Source organism: Oenanthe melanoleuca, chromosome Z (assembly GCF_029582105.1).
Source record: "Oenanthe melanoleuca isolate GR-GAL-2019-014 chromosome Z, OMel1.0, whole genome shotgun sequence".
Lineage (NCBI taxonomy): Eukaryota > Metazoa > Chordata > Aves > Passeriformes > Muscicapidae > Oenanthe > Oenanthe melanoleuca.
The window spans coordinates 68,005,374-68,025,911 of record NC_079362.1 but is presented as its reverse complement, the minus strand read 5'-3'; the positions used below and the strand labels follow the sequence as shown (position 1 = coordinate 68,025,911).

The window sequence follows — 20,538 nt, the reverse complement described above, 5'->3', positions numbered from 1 at the left end:
TCTCATGCCATGCCTCACCTGCCACTGGCAACACACAGTGATGCTGGGCTTGCCAGGGCCATGCTTGGAGGGAATCCTCATTTCTAAAGGGGTTTTGATTCCCCCATCACCGCCAGGCACTCCACCCCACCCCAGCACGGGTCTCGGTGCACAATCACTCCAGTGCTCCTCTCTGCCCCGCGGGAGCTGCTTCCCTGATGTCAGACAGGGAATTGCCCTAACAAACATGTTAATTTAAGATCTGTTAAAGCCCGGGGCGGCGGGAGGTCACAGTCGGCACAAACAGATGGTGTTTTGTCCTTGATAATTAAACTTTCCTGTAGTTTGGGGCGAGATACTTTCTTGACTTTTATTTCAGCACAGCTGCCTTCAGCCAGCTCCATTTCTCCCTCCTCATCCTCTGCTTGCCCTCATCAAGCACTGTCTGTGGGGTGTGGGGCAGGATGCCAGGGAGGTCGAGGGTCCCAGGGGTTTTCAGAGGTGTCCTCAGCAGCCCCTTGGTCTCACCCCACATTCTCTGCTGGCTCCAGGCTCTGGCAGTCAGAGCCCCTCAAAGAGGAGAGGAGAGCCAGCCTGGGGCTTTGGGGTGCCCCAGCCCTCTTCAGCAATGCTGCTTCTGCCTCTCATGCCTGCTTTTCCCCTTCCACCAGCTGCATCCAGGCAGTGCTGAGTTGAGAGGGAGCAGGGGGCAGCGAGGTCCTGCAGTGGTCCTGAGGCAGCAGAGGTGCCAAGACAGCTCCTGCCACATGGTGAGGCGTGGCTGTGAGCAGGGCCACTGGGGGATCAGAGCAAAATGAGGTCAGTTCCTACCCGGGCCATCCCAGGAGGACATTTGCAAGTAGAAGAGGGCAGGCACATCATCCCACTCCCCCTGCCAGCCTTAGGCTCAGTTCTGGGGCAGACGCCTGTGTGTACCAAAGAGGCAAAGTCCAGCATCGCTGGAGCCTCATGGGCTGCTCCACCAAAGGGTGGGGCTAGCTCCTCCCTTCAACACCACCCTTGTCACTTGTATCAGGGCATTATGGACAATCCACATGCCTCATTTCGCCTTCAACTGCCCACTTCAAAAACTGGGTGCTGCTGTGATGTATGGACACAGACCCCAGAAACCTGCACAGGACATGCTGGGCACCTGAGGAGCCATATGGGGTGAGTGTGGTGATGGAACTGGATGGAGCTGAGTGAAGCAATGATCAACAAACCCCATCTGCCTGCAGAATGGGCAGAGTTCCTCTCCAGTCTTCTTTTCCCTGCCCAGGTTTTGAGCAGTGTTCTTGCAGTGAGGAGGGGGGCACAGGGCAGCCCATGTGCAGGTGGAGGACGAATGTCCTCACTGTCACTGTCCTGTCTGCCTGCAGTGGCCTGTGTCCCCACAGCAGCTTGTGGGCCAGTGACCCCAGCATAGTTGGTGGTCTGAAGACATAAGAGGCAGTGGGGAACACAGTGGGGACACAGTCCCCAGAATCCTGAGCCTCCAACAGTGTCTGCTGCTCTCCATGAGCCCTGGAAGCTGCCTGGCTCCTGCCTACCCCATCCTCCTGCCAGCTTGTACTGCAGGCACAGAGGAGAGACAAAGCAAAGCAGCACAAGCCATAGTCACCATCCCTGGAGGTATTTAAAAGACATGTAAATATGGCACTTAGGAACAGGGTTTAGTGGTGGACTTGGCAGTGTTAAGTTTATACTTGGACTTGATGAGGCTTTTGTCCAGCCTAAATTATTGATTTCATGATTCCATGATCCTGAGGCACCTCTGGGGAGGCAGCATCAGAGTCACTGGAGTGGCTTCCTCTGTGCCAACAGCTTAAAAAAGAAAAAAGAAAGCCCAAGCAAAAAGCCAAGCTAAAATTAAAATGCCCGAGAAGCTCTGTACGACTGGGTGTTCCACCAGTTACTCTCCTAGTACTGCTAAGCCAGAATCTCCTTCCCTCTGTGGACAAGACATCTGCCAAGATCTCTTCCAGCACTCCTCAGGCCAATCCTGCTCATGTCCCTGAGCCCCTGCAACACAGATTCAGGCTCTCACCCTGCTCTAGCTCTCTCTCATCATGCTGGCAAGAAGCAAACCTGCCCTGCTCTTTGAGCAGCAGTGCTGTGCCCTCTGTCCTTGATTCAGGAGTGAGCTGTAGCTCTCCTGGCTTGGGGACATCCCCACCAGGAGGTTACTGGGGCCAAGCCAGCATGGTCCTGCCTGCACTGGGGGAAAGGGGTCCTGCAGGGTGCCAGCAGCTGCCTGGGGTCACAGCTGGCAGCTTTGCCCTGCTTGCCCCTGTGCTTCCACAGCAGTGCTGGGCTCTTCACCTCACATAACCCCAGTGCCAGTGAGCTCAGACACAGTGCCCACACTGTGTCCAGCCCCTTGCAGAGAACAGCCCTCCAGAGGAGCAAGACTGGGCTAATAAGAGATGCAGTCTTCTTGTTTCAAGCAAAATAAGGTTTCTGTGGAACTTGTGTCTGCAGGTGCTATTGAGGGGGATGCTAAAGCTGCTGTGGCCAGACATGCCTCAAAATCTCTCCTAGCAGTGACCACGGGAAACACCAAGCTCCTCATGCCATGTCTGCTGTGTCATGGGCATCCAGCTGGTGGAAGTCTGTCTGGACAAGCCCTGTCTGTCCTCCCTTTCATCTTTGCTTTGCTCAGGATAGCACATGACTATGCCACAGTCCAGATTTTAATATTAGGCTGCTTTTTTCTGCCCTGGAGCTTTGGATCTGAAGGGATATTGGATATTTCATAAAGCAGCCTCACTAGAGAGTCCCCACAAGACTGGGTTGTGAGCAAATTACTTGAGGGGCTGAAGGGCAATGCAGCCCCACAGACAAAAATAAGAAAGACTGCCAGCATTTGCCTGGAAAGCACAAACCAGCCTGGCATGAGACAGCAGGACCTTCCTAAAGTATTTGGGGTTGTGTGCTCAGTGTTTGGGAGCTTGGTTTTGATTTTGTGGGGTTGTTTTGGTTTCGTTCTGCATCATTAATTTTCTGCTTGTGCGGGTGGAGGCTGGGAACCAAAGTGCCAAAAATCAGCACGACACCACGAGCTCCATCCCACAGTAACCACATCCTGGAGAGTCAGAATGAGCAGGAATTGCTCCCAAATATGCCCATCTTAGGTGATTTCTCCAGCTTCCAGAGGGGAGCACTGGAAAGCACCTGAACCACATGCATTTCCCATCTACAGTCTCTCTCCCTTCTCTGTCTGAGCTCTTCTGTCTGTCCCTGACATGGCACCATTGATGGAAAAACACTGCCCAAGACCTCATTTGAACAGAGGCTCCAGATAAAAAGCACTGGTTCTGGCAGTTCATTAATAGAAGCAAAGATCCAATTGATTCCTGCAATCTCTCTCTGCAGGGAGCCGGGGAATGCTCAGTGCAAAGAAAAGTTGAGTAAAAAGAGAGGGAAAATTTCATTTTCCACTGTTGGTCCCAGCTTTCCTGCATCTCAGAGGCTGCATGGGTGGGGATGTGGGCTGTGGGGGAGCAGGGCTTGGGTATGGCAGCTCGCCTGAGCTTCCTGCCCAGGTGGCACTGGTGTCTCTGGGGAATATCCTGGGACAATGTTGCTCCTCTGCCATGGAGATTCGAGCCCCTGCTGCCCTGCTGTGCTTCCTCACAGTGCCGGTGTTGAAGATGTGTGATGCTTATTAGTATGCTGTTCCTTGTGCTGGCTTTTATCACTGCTGGAGCAGACGGCTGGTCTTGGACTGCTGCCTTCCACTCGAAGGAAAACTGGGTGACATGGTGGGAGTTGTGAGGACAGGTATGGGCTGTGGGAAACATCCCCCTTCAAGGCTCCAAGTGGGAGCAGGGAATGGGCACCAGCAGGGCTGTGCAGGGGCATTGCCTCACAGTGGGTGTGGGACCAGGGGCTGCTGCTGGGCAGGGTCACTGGAGAGGTTCCACCTGTCCCATGCTCTCCTGGCATCATGCTCCTGCATCCTCAGGCCACGGAGAGATCACAGCACCCCAGTGTGTCCCAGGGGTGGGCTGCACTGTCCTGATGCTTTTGGAGGAGAGAACCCCACCTTGCTCCTGGAGCAGGAATCCACCAGCCCCTGGAGCTCCAGGGTGACAACTTCCTCCTGGGACTCTCAGGGGCCTGGTGGTCTTTCTGCAGCTCCCTCCCCCAGTGGGGGAATGATCCACATGAAGCAAGATATTATCTGTCCTGGGAGTCTTGCCAGTCTGGAGATTCTCAAACAGCCAGAGAATTTTCATGGGTTGTTCTTCCCTGGACTATCCTAGCTACCCCTGGAGCTCCTAAAGTCTGCATTACACCGCCAAAAATTAGCTCTGATTTAATCTGGGCTGATGCTCCCTCCCAAAGAGCTGCTTCCCTCAGCCCCATGGATATGGGGAGCAGCTTTGGTCATTGCTGTTCACACTGAGACACCTTGCCAGTAGCATCCAGGGAAGATGGAGCAACCTTCACAGGTATGTTGGAACCAAGAGCTCTGTAATTCCACAGCTGCCTTCAGGGGCACACCTTCAGCCAAAGCAGCTGGGAAGGCTGGTGAGGACCATCCTTCCACCATGTGCCCATCTCCTAGACCACAAGGGCAGGAGGGTCTGTGCTGCCATCCGGGGCTCCAGCAGTGCTCTCTGGGGTGGCAGAGGCAGGGGGATGAAGGAGCTCTGCTCTGGGCTGCTCCTTCCTCCTCCTCCTTGCAGTCTTCACTTCTTTACCACAAAGGGAGGAGGTGGAGGGAGGGAAGTCACAGTCCCTGAGAGCCAAGAGTGAATTTATTTCAGCTGGCCTCAGTCATCCCTGTGGCACTCATGGTCGGGGGTGGGCAGTGCTAATTGCTCTGTTGGCCGTGGGTGTTTAAATTATATTTAAGAAAGCTTTTCAAGCAGTGGGGATTCTGTCTCTGCAGATAAGGCTTTCTGATAGCACATATGAAGGAGGTGATAAAGTCCCTCTTTTCTCTCTTCCTCTTAGGCAGCAAAGACGAGTTTAGTGCTGACAGGGCACTGTAAGGCCAGAAGGCTTTAGGGCTGTTAGCAAGGGACTGACATTAAGTGACAACTGTTTTTTTCTCTCCTTTCCCTCGCCTTGCTGCCAGGGATGATCTGAAAGGAGCAGACAGCGCTCAGTGCCCAAGTACTGCTGCCCACCTGTGGTGCAGTCCCTGGGAACCTGGGCTGGAGGGTGTCCTGCCCACTTACGGGTGCTCATACCAGCATCACACCCTGCCCTTGGGGAGGGATGGCATCCCCCAGGAGGCACCCTGGACGCTAGGGCTGGGGGGAGCTGCGTGAGCATCTCTGGAAAAGGCCTAGCATGAGGAATCGAGAGTGGCTTTTTGGTTGTTTCTCCTTCAGAAACGCTGGAGCCCAGGAGCTGCCTGCTCTAAGTACAGGGGCATTGTGATGTCTGCAGTTGGCATCTGCAGCACAGGTGTGCACCCACAGCCCGTTCTGCAGCACAGGTGTGCACCCACAGCCCATTCTGCAGTACAGGTGTGCACCCACAGCCCGTTCTGCAGTACAGGTGTGCACCCACAGCTCCTGTGTGCAGCACAGGTGTGCATCCACAGCCCGTTCTGCAGCACAGGTGTGCACCCACAGCCATGTCTGCAGCACAGGTGTGCACCCACAGCTCCTGTGTGCAGCACAGGTGTGCACCCACAGCCCGTTCTGCAGCACAGGTGTGCATCCACAGCTCCTGTGTGCAGCACAGGTGTGCACCCACAGCTCATTCTGCAGCACAGGTGCGCACCCACAGCTCATTCTGCAGCACAGGTGTGCGCCCACAGCCCGTTCTGCAGCACAGGTGTGCATCCACAGCTCCTGTGTGCAGCACAGGTGTGCACCCACAGCTCATTCTGCAGCACAGGTGTGCACCCACAGCTGTGTCTGCAGCACAGGTGTGCACCCACAGCTCATTCTGCAGCACAGGTGTGCATCCACAGCCCGTTCTGCAGCACAGGTGTGCACCCACAGCCATGTCTGCAGCACAGGTGTGCGCCCACAGCCCGTTCTGCAGCACAGGTGTGCACCCACAGCTCCTGTGTGCAGCACAGGTGTGCACCCACAGCTCATTCTGCAGCACAGGTGTGCATCCACAGCTCCTGTGTGCAGCACAGGTGTGCACCCACAGCTCATTCTGCAGCACAGGTGTGCATCCACAGCTCCTGTGTGCAGCACAGGTGTGCACCCACAGCCCGTTCTGCAGCACAGGTGTGCACCCACAGCCATGTCTGCAGCACAGGTGTGCACCCACAGCCCGTTCTGCAGCACAGGTGTGCATCCACAGCTGTATCTGCAGCAGAGGTTGTACCACAGCATTGTCTGTCACTGTGGGCAGTGCAGTCACACTGTTTTGCCTGCCGTGGGCATCTGCAGGACAGGCACTGCTAAGCTCCTTTGGAAGGCTCAGGGCAAAACTGGAGGGGAAAGAAATGATTGAACAGAATTTGTTTTCCCTCAGTTCACCACTTCAGAGCCAGACCCCATAACAGCACCTGGTGGGGAATTGTCTGAGAGAAGACTTTGTCATGGAAACACTAGGTTATGAAACTACAAATTTTCTTTTGAGGCAGGCACACACTTATAGAATGAGGGATTTATTTATTTATCATTGCTGAAGGCAGCCTGTAGCAGGTGAGAGTTGTGGTGGGAGGCTGGGGTGCAGCCCACATCCCTCACTAGCCAGTGACAGCCCTGCCCTGGAGCTGCTGCTTCCAGGTGCCAGCTGGCAACCCATTGCTAAAGCTTTAGAGATTATACTACAGGAGGGCTGGAAGGGATCCATCCCTTTGCCTACTCAAAAGAGGACACTGGGACTGTTAAGCAGAAATTGGCATCCTACGTTTTGCCTGGTCCCACAACCCCTGTCACTGCTGCTGTGCCCCCTGTGACTGTCCTCAGCCCATCACACCACAACAGCGAACGTCACATCGCTGTGCACCTTCCCTCCTGATCCAGCTCACAGAACACGTGCCTGGAAACATGTTTGGTTTAGACTGAGAGCTGCTGGAGGAGTTGAGTTGCCTTCTGCTAAGAGTGACCATGGCTGATGCCCACACTATCCTTGGTGGGGAAAGGCAGGGAAGGATCAACGCTTTGCTCTCTCCCCAAACAGGAAGCTGGGGAATGGGAGAATGGCTCCAGCACTGCTGGTCCACCACTTCCTATGTTCCCTCTCCCCCTTTCCTCCTCCCCAGGCTCCTCTTTCCTCTCTACCTCCAAGAAGTTATTCATTACAAGGGGAAAATCTACCTTTTGCACAGAAGATTGAGTTTCACACTGCGGGCTTTGCTGTGTAATAAATGTGGTTCCCCTCCATCACCTGCAAACTGCTCCCTGCTGTCATGGGGACACAGCTCAGGAATCTGCATGTCTGGTGAGCTGCTGCTCACTGGCCTGTGCACCCAAATGCTGGGGTGCTGGCTTTGGCTAGACAAACAGATAAGCAAATAAATACAACAACAGAAATTTGCATTGGAAACATCTGCAGAAATTGCAAAGGCTTTGTTATGTGCTTGGGGAAAAAAAATCAACATAGCTTTGGGCAAAACAGTCAAACAAAGCAAATACAGCATGGAAAATTGCAATTCAAGTGAGAAAAAGTTGAGTTTCTGGCTAGATTTTTGTCCTAAAATAGCTCCACTCCTGCCTGGTCACAGGGCTCATCTCTAAGAAGAAATTAGGTCTTCCAAGGTGAGAGCAGCCGAGTGGTCGGTTCTCTGTGATGTCACTGGAAGCCTCTGCCTGTGTCCTGGCCATGCCACAGAGTCCTCAGGGATTTTAGCTGGGTCCCTCTGCTGTCTCTTAGTCCACCTGTAACCCTTGAGTCTATCAGTGCTTTGGGACAGGAACTTTGGGAACAGCCCTCACTGTGTGACTGTGTCTGTTTTGATGCTGGCCTGGGCACCTGGGCAGGAGCAGCAGCAATTATTTTAAGAGCTGAATGAGATGAGGGAGGAGCAGCAGGGGGTGGGCAGCAGGTGGCTTGGTTCCCTGGCAGGGCTGGGAGGTAGAGCATGATGCTGGTGATGATATTTCCACTGAGCCAAGCTGAAGGCTACATCAAGGAGACCTCACATTTTTAAAGAGCAGGCTGGCTGCTGAGGGGTCCTGTCCTGCCTCCTGTCATTGCCACTGTCCCTAGAAATGGGATGGCTGCAGCTGGAGGTGTCTGGGCTGTGGTGAAGGGAGGCTCTGGCCCCTGATTCTTTGTGTGGTTCAGTTCCTGGTGCCACCCATCAACTCGCACCAATGGAAGGGAATATTCAGTGGATAAATTCGGGTGTAAATAGGGAGAGCTGGCTCCTGGGTTGCAGGTGGTTTTCAAGCTGCTCAGGGCCCCACATGCCAGCAGTGCCCCAGGATGTGGCATTGCCACCTGCCTCAGGTTCCAGCCATCACCCGCTCCCTGAGCTGCCTCTTGTGCTGGCAGCTGGAGCACAGCTGGACTGGCAGTCAGGGAGCCACGCTGGGCACAGAGGGGGCACATGGAAAGGGCAGTGGAGAGCAGGCAGGACAGAACCAGGAGGGAAGAAGCGTGAGTGATAAGGAGGCTGTAATTAGCACTTAGCGCTCCTCACCCAGAGCTTTCAGAGGAAGGTCACCTTCATTATCTCTGTTTTACAGATGAGGAAACTGAGGCACGGGGAGATAGTGATTTGCTCAAGGTGACCCATGAGGGCTGACAGCAGGGTCTGGGGTTTGCACGTCTGTGCTCTGCAGCACCAGCACACTGGGAATGCTCCTGCTGCCAGCCCTTCGAGCCCAAACCCAGCGCTGAAGGATCAGTAGTAAAGGACATGGGGCCCTTCTCCGTCATCTCCAGGCTCTCCTCCTCAGACCCACTACCTCCCCCAGCATCCCTGCCCCTGAGAGACATTTGAGATCAGGCTGGTCCAGCTGCCCCCCAGAATCTGCTCATGAAATCCCACCCAGCTGCTCTTGCCTTCCCCTCCAGCCCTGCAAAGGTTTGCTGTGAGCCCGAGGCCATCTGGGCTCCTGCAACAGTCGTTGGGTAATGGGATATGTTTTGCTGGACTTTTTTTCTCTCTCCAATAGAGCTCCCCCTTTATTTAGGTTTAAATGGATGCCATCTGGCTAATGAGCCCATACTCATGTTCTAGATTAAAAGGCAATCCTGTGCACATTACCGATACGGCACTGGAGATTAGAGAGGCTTAAATGGTTTTGAAGGTGCAATTTGCTTTTCATGCATGGTGCTATTTACCTCCTGGTGGGTGGGCCAGAATCCCTGTTGCTGTCCCCAGCAGCTCCTTCCTGGCTCTAGTCTCCTCTACCAGCCTTGGCTGCAAGAAAATGAGAGTTTGGGCATCTCCAGCCTGGCAGGGCTGTGCAGGGTGTCCTTGTAGTTGTTGCTGCCATTTGTGCACTCCTAGAGGTGCTTTTTCGTGCAGGCAGGATGTCTTCATAGACATAGACATTCTTGCTTTCTTAGCTGTCACCCCTCCACACCTCCCTGCACCACAGCATCCTGTGGGACAAGGCACAGCTCACCAGGACAGAGCAGCCTCAGCCCCTCTCCCAGCCCAGAGAAGTGGGGGACAGCTGGTCCATCGAGATGTTAATGGCAGGTGGCTGAGGCTGAGGTTTGTGCTGAGATCAACATCTTGCACACCGTAAGCACCAACTGCCGCTGTGAACTACCTGGGTGTGCTCCCATCTCCTCAAAACGCCTCAGCAACCCATTTCAAGTGTTGGCTCCCAGGATGATGCTGCATCTGGCAAGGAGAGCCCAGCACCAGGGGTTGGCTTTCCTAAGGAAAATCTTGAAAATGAGATGGTGGAAACAGAGCATTTGTGCAAGGCGTGTCATCACCTCCAGACACCTCCCACAGAAAGTGCCACAGGCTATCGGGTGATGAAGCGTGCGCCAGCAAAATGCCTCATTTCCCACTGAATTTCCCCTTGGCTGCGATGGAGCTGGTTTCACAGTCATCTCCTTGCAGTCCCACCGCTGGAGGCTCTCAGCACTGGGGACAAACCCTGACTGCTCCTGCCTGTGTTTGCTTCCACAGATGGCTAGCCCGGTCCGGTCAGCCTGCTGCGTGGTGCTCGCCGCAGTGGTGGTGGTGTACGCCCAGAGGCACAGCCAGGGTGAGTCCTTCACACCCCCCCAGGCCCTGGGGTCCTCAACAGTGGGAATGCTGCTCCTCCAGCCTCTCTGCTGGGGGAATCTGGGTGCCTGGTATTGTTTCTGTGCATGTTACCCCTTCTCTCTGTGACAGGTGTCTCCTCCAGCCCATCACTGTGGGGTTTGGGCATCCTTCGTCTCCCTCTGCTGATGTCCCTTGCCCTGCCCACAGCTCTCTCTGTCCCTACTGCTTTGAACCACTTTGCCCACTCTTTTGTGGATGCTGCCCCATGCAGCCCACCCATGAGGGGATGAAGAGTTGGGAGGAAGCATCAGCCTGACAGCTCTGAACTCTGATCACTCCTGACAGCTCCCTGGCACCCTGCCCCATGACAATGATGGGTGATGCTTCATCCTGCTCTCCCTTCCTTGGGCTGACTTAATCCCCATTGCCACCACACATCTGTGCCTACTACTAGCTCACATCTCTCCAGGTTGGCAGGGGATTCATGGCTTGTTTTAGTGGTGGCTTTAGAGAGATTGCACTTTAGAGTCACTGGTGGCTGTGGGAGTTGGAGGAGCCCCCCATGATCCTGGGTCTAGGCAGGAGGAGGAAGATTATGGTTGGGTCCTGCTGTAGAGTCCAGCTCTGCAAAAATAGGACAAAATGGGGAACTTCCAGAATCCACTGCTTTTCCTGGGAGCCTGTCTGTAGTTGCTTCTAGTGGATCTTAGAGGGGAATTTTGCTGATTAACTCCAGTAAAGACATCTTTGCATCCTTGGACTCTGTGAAATTGAGGAACCAGCCAAAGTGCTCCTAAATCTGTTTGGGTGGGTTTACATTGCCACAAGCTTCCAGGTTGGACACAAAGCAGCCAAGGTTTGGCAGCACATCCACATTGCAGGGGGACAACCACTCTCTGGACATGGAAGGAATTTGCTGGCTGGCTGCAGGAAGGTCCCCAGCCCCTTCCCAGGGTGCTTGCTCAAAGCACTTGAGTGCTGAGCTGGATGCTGCTTGTGGTGGTGGGGTGCTTCCTGCAGAGAAGCAAAGCTGCTCACTCCTGCTGTGCTTGCAGGATCACTACCTGGGAAGCTTTAAAGGATCTGGCCATAGGGCTGCCAGAGCACCCTTTGGGTGCAGCTTCCTCTGTGCTGTAGAACAGTGGCCCAGACCTGCAGCACAGGGAGATGCACAACACACAGAAGTGCCAGGTACTTCAGGGCTGCACACACTTGAATTGTGTTGTCAAGACAAATGCTGCTTCTCACCAGTGAGCAGGACCACGCATTTTGCCACTGACAGCTGGTGCAGAGCTGCAGCGACTGTCACCTTCTGCTCTGTGATGCAGCAGCATTCAGGGATTTGGCAGTGTAGTCTCCCTTGTCCTCGTGTCCCTCCTGTTTCCCTTGCCTGCCTGTGACTGGGAGGGAGGTGTCTGGGGCAGCAGCTCAAAACTGAAGCTGCTGAGGCCTGTGTGCATCAACAAATACCTGAATGGGGTGTGAGAAGTAAGGCAGGGCTCTTCCCATCTGTAGCAGCTTCAGTGGGGGACAAAAAAGGGATACAGGGTCAAACAATTAGTTACAAGATGTTAGGGCACCTTCAGGACTGTCCTCAATTGTCGCTGTAAGGCCAGGAAGCACGAAAGAACACAGCAACATGACTCCTTCCAGGTAGCAAGAAGAAGTGATTTATGGCAAAGCCATGGCATTTATATAAGGGAGATCATGAAAAACAAAGTGGAAAAGACTCATTGGTCCAAGAAGACAACACCTCTTTGAAAACATACTTTCTGCAAAACATCACGAGACACTCACACGGCTCGGTGGCCAACACCAGGTGTTTATCTGTGCTGTTCTTTCTTCCTTGCCTTGTTTTGTCTCTGAGAAAGATCCCCAGCCTGGGAAAAATCCAAGCTGGAGCTGAGAAAAAACAAAAGCCTGGGAAAAATCCAGACTGGATTTTTCCAGGAGCCTTCAGCAGTGTCCACACTCAATCTGTTCCCCAGAGGCACTGCATGTCCCTGCTGGGCACCTCTCTGAAACTGCAAGGTGATGCTCTGGGCAGGAGATTTGGAGCAGCAGGTCTCCCACCCAGCTCACTGTGCCCGGCTCAGACACAGCCAGGTCCACTCTGGAGACCCAGAGCTGTGCCCTGGGTTTGTGCCCCAGCCAGAGCTCACCCCCTGCCCTGCTGCAGCCTCTCCTCACCAGCCAGCCCCAGAGCTCATCCCCCACCAGCCGGGCACTCCGGCTGGAAAAGCACAGCAGGAATGGGGTGGGAGGATGGATTAATCCCACTGGTGGCAGGGACCCAATGGAGTGGGGGAAGATGCTGGCATAGAGTCCATTTATCATGCACTTGAGGCACGTTCGACTTTAATAGCTCATGAAGCACTTTAAGAGATGCATTAGCACTGAATACTTGAGTGAGGAGGATGTGACAAGCTGCTAAGTGAGCATGAGCACGGCGAGGGAGCCTGGCCACCCTCTCCCGGCTCTCATATGCACCCCGGTGATTACTGGAGCGTCCTGCAAAGTGCCACATGAATTAATAAAAGCAGTGTGAGGCTTGGTGAAGGTGAGGCTGTTCCTTACTAACCCATCTCCTGCTCACCTGTAGTCCTTCACCTTGGAGCTGGCAGAGCACAGGGTGCATCTGTCTGGGATGCAGAAGCCTGGGATGATCCCCAGTGTTGGGGGAAGGGAGTGGAGAGGCTCAGAGGTCAATGGATTTGGGGTTCCTGTGGCCTTTGGGGTGACAGAGCTCCCTTGCTTTGCATCCCTGGCATGTTGCTCATGTTTCAAATGCATCACACAGCTGAAGACTGCAGCTTCCCACGGGGGTGGGAGACCAGAGACATCCAGCAGGGCCGGATGCTGAGAGGCTGGCAGTAATGTTCTGGCAGTGGGTTTGGGCTGTCCTGCTGCAGGGAAGCACAGAGGGGCAATGGAAGAGGGTGTCCAGGACTGTCATCCTCAGTGCATGAATAACCAGCTTCGGATGGGGCTGTCAGATTGGGCAGACCTGCCTGCAGAGATGGGTATTGCCCTGGACAGCCACAGGGCTGTCCCCATCTGCACAGATCCAGCTGGTATGGAGGGATGGACAGGAGCTGCAAGAAGAATGGGAGAGCACACAGCAGGCAGAACAGGCTTGAAACCTGGGAGAGAAGGGGAGAGCCTTGTGCCCTCCACAAAAAAATCACAGAATGGTTCAGGCTGGAAGGGACTTTAAATATCATCAAGCTCCAATCCCCCTGCCACGGACAGCAATGCCAGGAACACTTCCAGGGGTGGGACATCCACGGCTTCACCAGTGCCTTACCATCTTCACAGTGAAGGATTTATTCCTGATATCTAATCTAAACTTGCTCTCTTTCAGTTTAAAGCCATTACCCCTTGTCCTTGTGAGAAATCCCTCCTCAGTTCTCTTGTAGCCCCTTTATGTGTTGGGTGGTGTCATCCCAGAGCCTTCTCTTCTCCAGGCTGAAGAATACCAAGTACCTCAGTCTTTCCTCATACTAGAGGTGTTCTAGCCCTCTAATCATCTTCCCATTAGCTCTGTGTTTTGTTCTCCAGGCAGTGGTTGCTGCCAATTTGTTTCAGAATGGAGGAAAGTGATGGGGAAAGCTGAGCAGAGCACCGATGCGATGCTGACTGCTGTGACACTCACACCTTTGGCTGTCCAAGTTCTCCACTGTGTGAGAGCAGAGCTGGTGGGGGTCCCTGCAGTGCAGAGACCTCCTCCCTAGCAGGGCCTGGGCGCCTTCAAAGGTCTGGGAGAGGTCACAGCACAAGCTTTGGGGTGTAACCCAAGCTCTTATTTGGGAGGTGTGTACGTGGTGGAGATGCCCAACCACATTCAGGTTGCCAAGTGTACATGCATGGGTGATTTCAGCTTTTTGTACTGAAGGCTATGACTGCCTGTTGCTGGACTTTTCTGTTCTTATTAAACCAAATGCCTACAGCAGTCCTGAAAAGAAGGAGTTCTGCTTCTCCAGTCTCTTGCTGTGACCAAGGTGTCTTCTCCATCCATCAGCTCTGCCAGAGTTATGTCCACATCTGTCCCAGATTGAGATTTCTTCACTTTTAAAAGAGGAGTAATTCTGTTTTATTGATCCTTACCTTGCTGAATTAACTCATGTTTAAACAATAATTATGTTTTCACCCAGGAGAGGAGACAAAGGAGATAAAAGGCTCTGGAAATGAATGCACTTCAGATGCCACATGCTGGGGTTAATTTATTGATAGGCGCAGAAGCTCCCATCTCTCCTCTTCCTCACCAGCAACAAGCAATTAGCCCCCATCATTCCTCAGCTGAGGAAAAGAGAGATTTTGTTTCATGACTCTCCCTTTTTTCTTGTTCTCTTAAGCCCTGACTAATCTTTTGCAGTCGGTTCTGCAGCAGAGCCTCCCGGGGGCTCCAGTTTGCACGTGCCTCGTTAGAAATGCTGCTGCAAAGACAAAGCCTGGACCAGTAAACAGCCTTCAAAATGCACAGCAGAGCCATGCAAATTGGCTTTTCAAAGAGAAGCCAGCTGTAGATAGGAAAACCTCTCTCCCCTTCCAGAATTGCCCAACCTCGTCTGTGTTGCAATTTTTGGCTGACAGGAATGTGACCAGCTCTTTCTGGACTCTGCATCCTCCACATAAGTCAGCCCATGCCAGGGAGTACCACCTGCCTGGCATGCTTAAACTAGACACTTTGATTTTGGAGATGTTCTCTGGATTTTCTGTGTAGGAGATGGTTTGTCCATTTTCACCAGGCTGTGTGTTTTGTTTGTAGACATCTGTGTAGGTTTTGGCTGTTGTGCAAACACAGTTGAGTGGAGGTGCCTGGATTCAAGAGGTATAATTGGGTGGCCTTGTGCATCCAACCTGAGATGGCTCTGCAGGAGTGCTATCTACAAATATACATTCAGAAGTATATTTGAAGTATCTCCTCTCCTCTCCTCTCCTCTCCTCTCCTCTCCTCTCCTCTCCTCTCCTCTCCTCTCCTCTCCTCTCCTCTCCTCTCCTCTCCTCTCCTCTCCTCTCCTCTCCTCTCCTCTCCTCTCCTCTCCTCTCCTCTCCTCTCCTCTCCTCTCCTCTCCTCTCCTCTCCTCTCCTCTCCTCTCCTCTCCTCTCCTCTCCTCTCCTCTCCTCTCCTCTCCTCTCCTCTCCTCTCCTCTCCTCTCCTCTCCCAGTGTCCTTCAGTCATGCATTAAGGGACATGACAAACATCTGTCATTTGTTGTTTGTTTCTGCATGTATTCCCCAGGGTGAATTGTATGTGCAACAGAGTGATCTGGAATTTTTGTAATTGCCAGGGCACAGGCAGGGCTGGGGAAGGCGAGGTCAGAGGGGCTGACTGTGTGTGCAGAGTGGCTGGCTGGGAGGCTGGAGATGAAGCTTTCTTCCAGACTCAGGTTGGGGCTAGCTCAGGACAAAGCTGTCTTCCCATTGCATAGCACCTTCCTCCCTCCCGTGACACCTCCTTTTGCCTCTGGCCAAGTTTTGCTCTCAGCACTGGCACTTTATCTCCAAGTGACTCCTGACAAGGCCTTATTGGTGCTGTCCTCCCCAGGACACCATCCTGCATTCTGCAAGTCTGACCTAAATTCCTCCACTGAGATGAATGGACTTGTGTTTGGCTGCATAAAACACATGCTCCTGCCTAGGGAAGGCTCATATATTAACTGCTCTGGACTCTGTGTGTGATGGACTCATCCTTTCCATTATATACATCAGCCCCTGTGTCACTGGCAAACTTTGCCAGCAACAGTTTTATGTTGCCTTCAGGATAATTGATAAGACGAGTGATTAGCAATTGGCCAAGAACAGATCCCTGCGGGGCCACACTGGGAACACCCTCCTGCAATGATGATTCCCCATTAACAATTAATTCCCCATTAGCAATTACATTTTTTAATCCTTCCTGTTATAACTCTGGATGCTCTCATTATACAGCTGGCTGAAAATACCAGCTTCACTCCAAACTGCAGCCCCATTCAGCAGAGCCTGCTTAAATCCTTCTGAAGGGCAGGCATCTGTCTGCTCTCTGCCTCCTCTGCTGCTCACAGCAAAGCTAGCCCAGGCTCGTGGCCATCCACTGGGAACCAGCATTGTCCCCGTGGGATTACTGCATCTGCAGGGGACAATCTGCTGGCCCATCCCTTGCTGGCCAGAGGTGCAACCTGGCTGTAATTCAAGCTGCCCTCTGATGCCTTTCCAAGGAAGGTCCATCAGCTCCACCCCTGAGTATTCATTACTGTGATGCTTTTCCCACTGCCTCCCCATCTTCCCTGCCAACCCACAGCTGCAGGGAAGCAGAAGAGACAGCAACTCCACCTGCAGGGACACCCCTGCTGTGACCTGTTAGACTCTGCACTCTGCTAGGGTGGTTAAGAGCCCAACAAGTTCTGGAGTCCCCTTTGTTGCTCTGATCTTTCCTGGTGAAGGTGAGCCTGAAGAACCCCAGACCCAGTGCACAAACAGGCACAAACATCTGCATACTCCCCTTTCCATTTCTGCCCCTCTCTCTGTCCATAAGCACCTGGCTTTATTTTTCTTTTTTTTTTTTTCCCAGCACAAGATGCATCTCCCGAAAGGTTCTCTGTCTGCAAAATAAAAGAAAACAGCAAAAATAGCCCAAGGTCCTGGAACAACTTTTTCTATTACTGGACATCCCCCTGAGCTCAACTAGATTTCCTGCCCAGACACAGAGTGAATTATGGCCAAGCTCTAGGCAGCTGACCTTGTGGTCAGCCAGAGCACAGGCTTGCTAATAAATGTGGTCAGCCCCTACCGCAAACAGCCTATTTTTAGTGCCTGTGCTTTCTTGCCCACTGCCTCATCACTCCACAGGTTCCAGAGCTGAGCATCCCAAGGGGTCCAGCCAGCAATGCAGGATAGCCCTTTTGGGAGCACATCCCATGCTTGCTTCTCTCTCCTGGGAGCTGGGAAATCAAGAGGGTTAATTTCCACATATTGTCTGTTAATTTTGCACTCAGAAAGTCGGTGCAGTGTGGTGTGTCCTGCTGGGACACACTGCAGGAGCACAGCTCATGCCTGTCAGACAGGGATTGGAGAGCTCACAGCTCTTACCTAGAGTCTGTGTTTGAAAAATAGCCACAGGTCAGCAAAAAGATTGATGTCCTGTTGTGCTAAGTGCTGTCAGAGGCAGGAGGTGAGATGTTCTTGAAGTGCAAGTGGGGAAGAGAAGGGAAGGACAGGAAGAAATATAGAGGGACTGGCACTTAGGTGAGAGGAAACACAGCTTGATGGTTCAGGGCTTTGAAGTCTTGCTTTTTTCAAGCTACTAAAGTTTGTGGGCATTGCAAAGAGGCTGCTTGCTTTCCATGTACAATTCTGTCTGGAGTCACTGGAACTGAATTTGCCACTTTCTGGAAATAGAAATAGTTGTTTGAAATGGAGTTTATGAAATTCTGGAGTAAAGTGGAGATCTGTCCCATGTGAGCCATCCAAGAGCTTGGAAGGAAACCCAGCTGGGAACATTTGTGATGATAACAAAATAGGGAACCCTTCCCAAAAATAGGTCCTGTGTATTGAAGCAGATCACAAATCTGCAAAAGAATCAAAGACAGAAAAGAAAAAAGAAAACAGCTTTAGAGTGTGGATCTATCAGGCTTTGTACAAGCCTGTGATTCCACAAAACTGGTGAAAATAGTTCATGTCTGTGGTGAGAAAAGAAACTGCCAGGAAGATCACAGTCTGCCAGGACTCATTAGTTCTGCCAGTGCTAAGGAAAAACATGTCTCAGTAGTCTCTTAGGCTTCATTACACAGCAACAGGCAACAGAGGAGGAGGAATGGGATTTGTAGTCCACCCAGACATCTAGAGAAGCTTCAAGTGGAGGATTACTGCTAGCACAGGGCAATGCTGCCACAGCCCATGGGGTGGGGGCAGGACCTGCCAGGCTGTGGCTGTGCAGGGAGGGCAGCACTGAATCTGTGAGTCATCTGCTTAAGCCAGGGAGTTCTTGCCAATAAATCCTTGTTGAAACCCAGTACTGAACAAGGCCTGCTTGTTGGGGAGAGGCTGGGAGGAAAGGTTTGGATTTTCTTCTTGATGTGGCGTTGCCCTGATCCATGGAGCACGAGCATGGCTTCCTCTGCTGACACGTGGTGGTAAACAGAAACTAGGAGCCCCCAAAGGCTGATAGAAGCCAAAATCTCATTTGCACAGGTTTCCAGAGCTTAGGAAGCTGAGGTTTATCCCAGCATAGAAGGAATAGCTATGGGCCTTGTTCTGTATGTGAGCACTGCCTGCTGAAGAAGGGCTGTGTCCAGTCCTAGCACTGTGCTCCTTTTGTTGAGGGAGGAAGCAATCCTCATCCATCCTTTACATTCTCAAAGGCTTCCAGAAATGGAAGATCACATAAAACTGTGACAGGTGGAGTGGAAATCTTTAGTGCTTCAGGGATTTGGTTTCAATTAGCCTCCAAAATCTTGGAAAGGTCTCACCTTGGAAGTCACATGTGGCCATCCCAGTGAACCAGATATCTCACATTTCCAGAGCATCCTGCTCCCACCAGCCCACGTGTCCAACAGAACTTGGACTGAATGTACCACTCATTATTTATCCCATTTGAAGAGCAAGCTTCCAGTGTCTGAAATCCTGGATGCCCTGGGACAGCAAAGCCAATCTCCAGTCAGGCTCAAAAAGCAAATGTGGCAGCCCTGGGGCAGCTCTGGGCAGCACTTGTGGGAGCCCACAGCCTCAGGAGTGGGTGCTACAAATCATATCCAGGACATGCCACAGTAGCTGTGTGTGGCAGAACCCCGGACCAAAAAGTCAGGAAAGATCCTGCACATCTGCACATCTGTAGTGCTGGGCATGGAATCACTTGCTGTTATCTTCAGCCCAAAAATCTGGAAGCAAGCAAAGCCCTGGATACTGGGAACACAGGCACAGCAAGACATTGAGTACAAACATCATCATCATCTCTGCTTCCTCTGAGAGGATTTTCTGAGGTGGGAATAGAGCAAAGATACCATGAAGCGTGTTCAGGAGTGCAGATGCTGGAACACAACGTCCACAAACCTCTGTTATTGAAATCCTTGGTGGGGTTAATTTCTCTGAGCAGACATTGTGCTCCTGTGGAAAGGGAAATGCCAGATTCCTAATCAGGCCAGGAGATATTGGAGTGTGAAAAATACACAGAACAACTTGCAAGATGTGCAGTCTGTGCTGTGGTTGAAAAGAGCATCTTTCAGCATAAACAGTCTTGGGCAGCACTAAATGGGGTGGATCCATGCAGAGAAGGCAATATAATTGTGGCATATTAAAAGGAGAAGGAGAAGAAGGATTGAGGAGGGGCTGTGGCAGGCTCGTTACAGAGGGGAAAAGAGATGTGTGTCACCTTGTAATGACTGCTCCAGGAAGGCCCATCAGGTGGAGAAGTGGAGTGAAACCACAAGGCAATTGACAGTGATGGAGGCAGGAGGGGTTACAGCCCTGTGTGAGCCATTGATCTCTTGGTGTACAATTTGCTGGAAAACACTGCTATCGAGGCTCAGCTGTTAGCAGGTGCTAATTGAAGCTGAGCAGTCTGGAGCCTCATTGCCTTCCCTTGGTTAGAGCCATACTGGGGAGGCTGGTGCTGGGAAAGGGCTTTGTGAGTGTGATTCACAGCATGGGGATAAAACAGCCTTAGTCTCTACTTAAGAGACAAGAGGAAGGGGATAAAATATTCTCCTTGCACAGCTGCATGCACCTGTGTGGAGGAACAGTCCCTGGCAAGACACATCCACCTCTCAGTTCAAAATTCCCTATGGATGGGGCAAAACCTCACCTCAGGGTGCACACAGTTGACAGAAAGGTAGTGCCTTTCATCCCAGGTTCAACACTCTTGACCTTCCCAGCTTTTTTAGTTTGCAAAGCCTGCAGCATTTCCCCCAGAGCTTAAATCTGTGTTAGCAGATTTAAGTCACCTCCCAGTAGCCAGGCTCTTCTTAGTTATCCATTCTGGAGCTTTACAAAACAGCCAGAGATCTACAGAGCTGATGCTAAAAAACATTGACCTGCAGGGCTGGGAGCCCACAGGAGTTCTGCCAGCCAAGACCTTGTGATTTGTAGGCAGAGGAGGGCTGGGACCATCACACAGAGGAATTAACTGAGATGCACAAGCTAAAGCAGGGCTGCAGCATGAGGCCTGTCTGGCTTGATTCCTGCTGGGTTTGCTGAGGTGTAATGAGGTGTGCCCACCTGTGCATGCATTTCTGATGTCCAGGCCTTGGGGGTGCTGCTGAATAACAGCTCTGCTCACAGAGGGATGGTGGGGAATGGATGCTCTGCTCCTCCAAAGGGCACTTCTGTTCTCTGGAGAAAAGTCCACTCCTTGCTCAGCTGGTCTCTGCTGTAGAGGGCTACACTTGCTGCCTCCAGGATCCAAACTGAAATAAAACCAAGGAAGTTGATGAGCATCCCTCACAGAGGTGACAGAGCTCCAGAGGGAGATCAGG

At 52.4% G+C, this 20,538-nt stretch overlaps 1 protein-coding gene across 5 annotated transcripts in view; it reads left to right on the top strand.

Moving 5' to 3' along the window:
• CNTFR (ciliary neurotrophic factor receptor) overlaps positions 1-20,538 on the top strand; it is a 198,704-nt gene that overhangs the window by 106,034 nt on the left and 72,132 nt on the right. For all 5 annotated transcript variants that reach the window (XM_056514340.1, XM_056514344.1, XM_056514343.1 and 2 more), the window contains one exon: positions 10,010-10,088. In XM_056514340.1, coding sequence (XP_056370315.1) covers positions 10,010-10,088 — 79 coding nt within the window. The remainder of the gene's footprint in view (positions 1-10,009; positions 10,089-20,538) is intronic.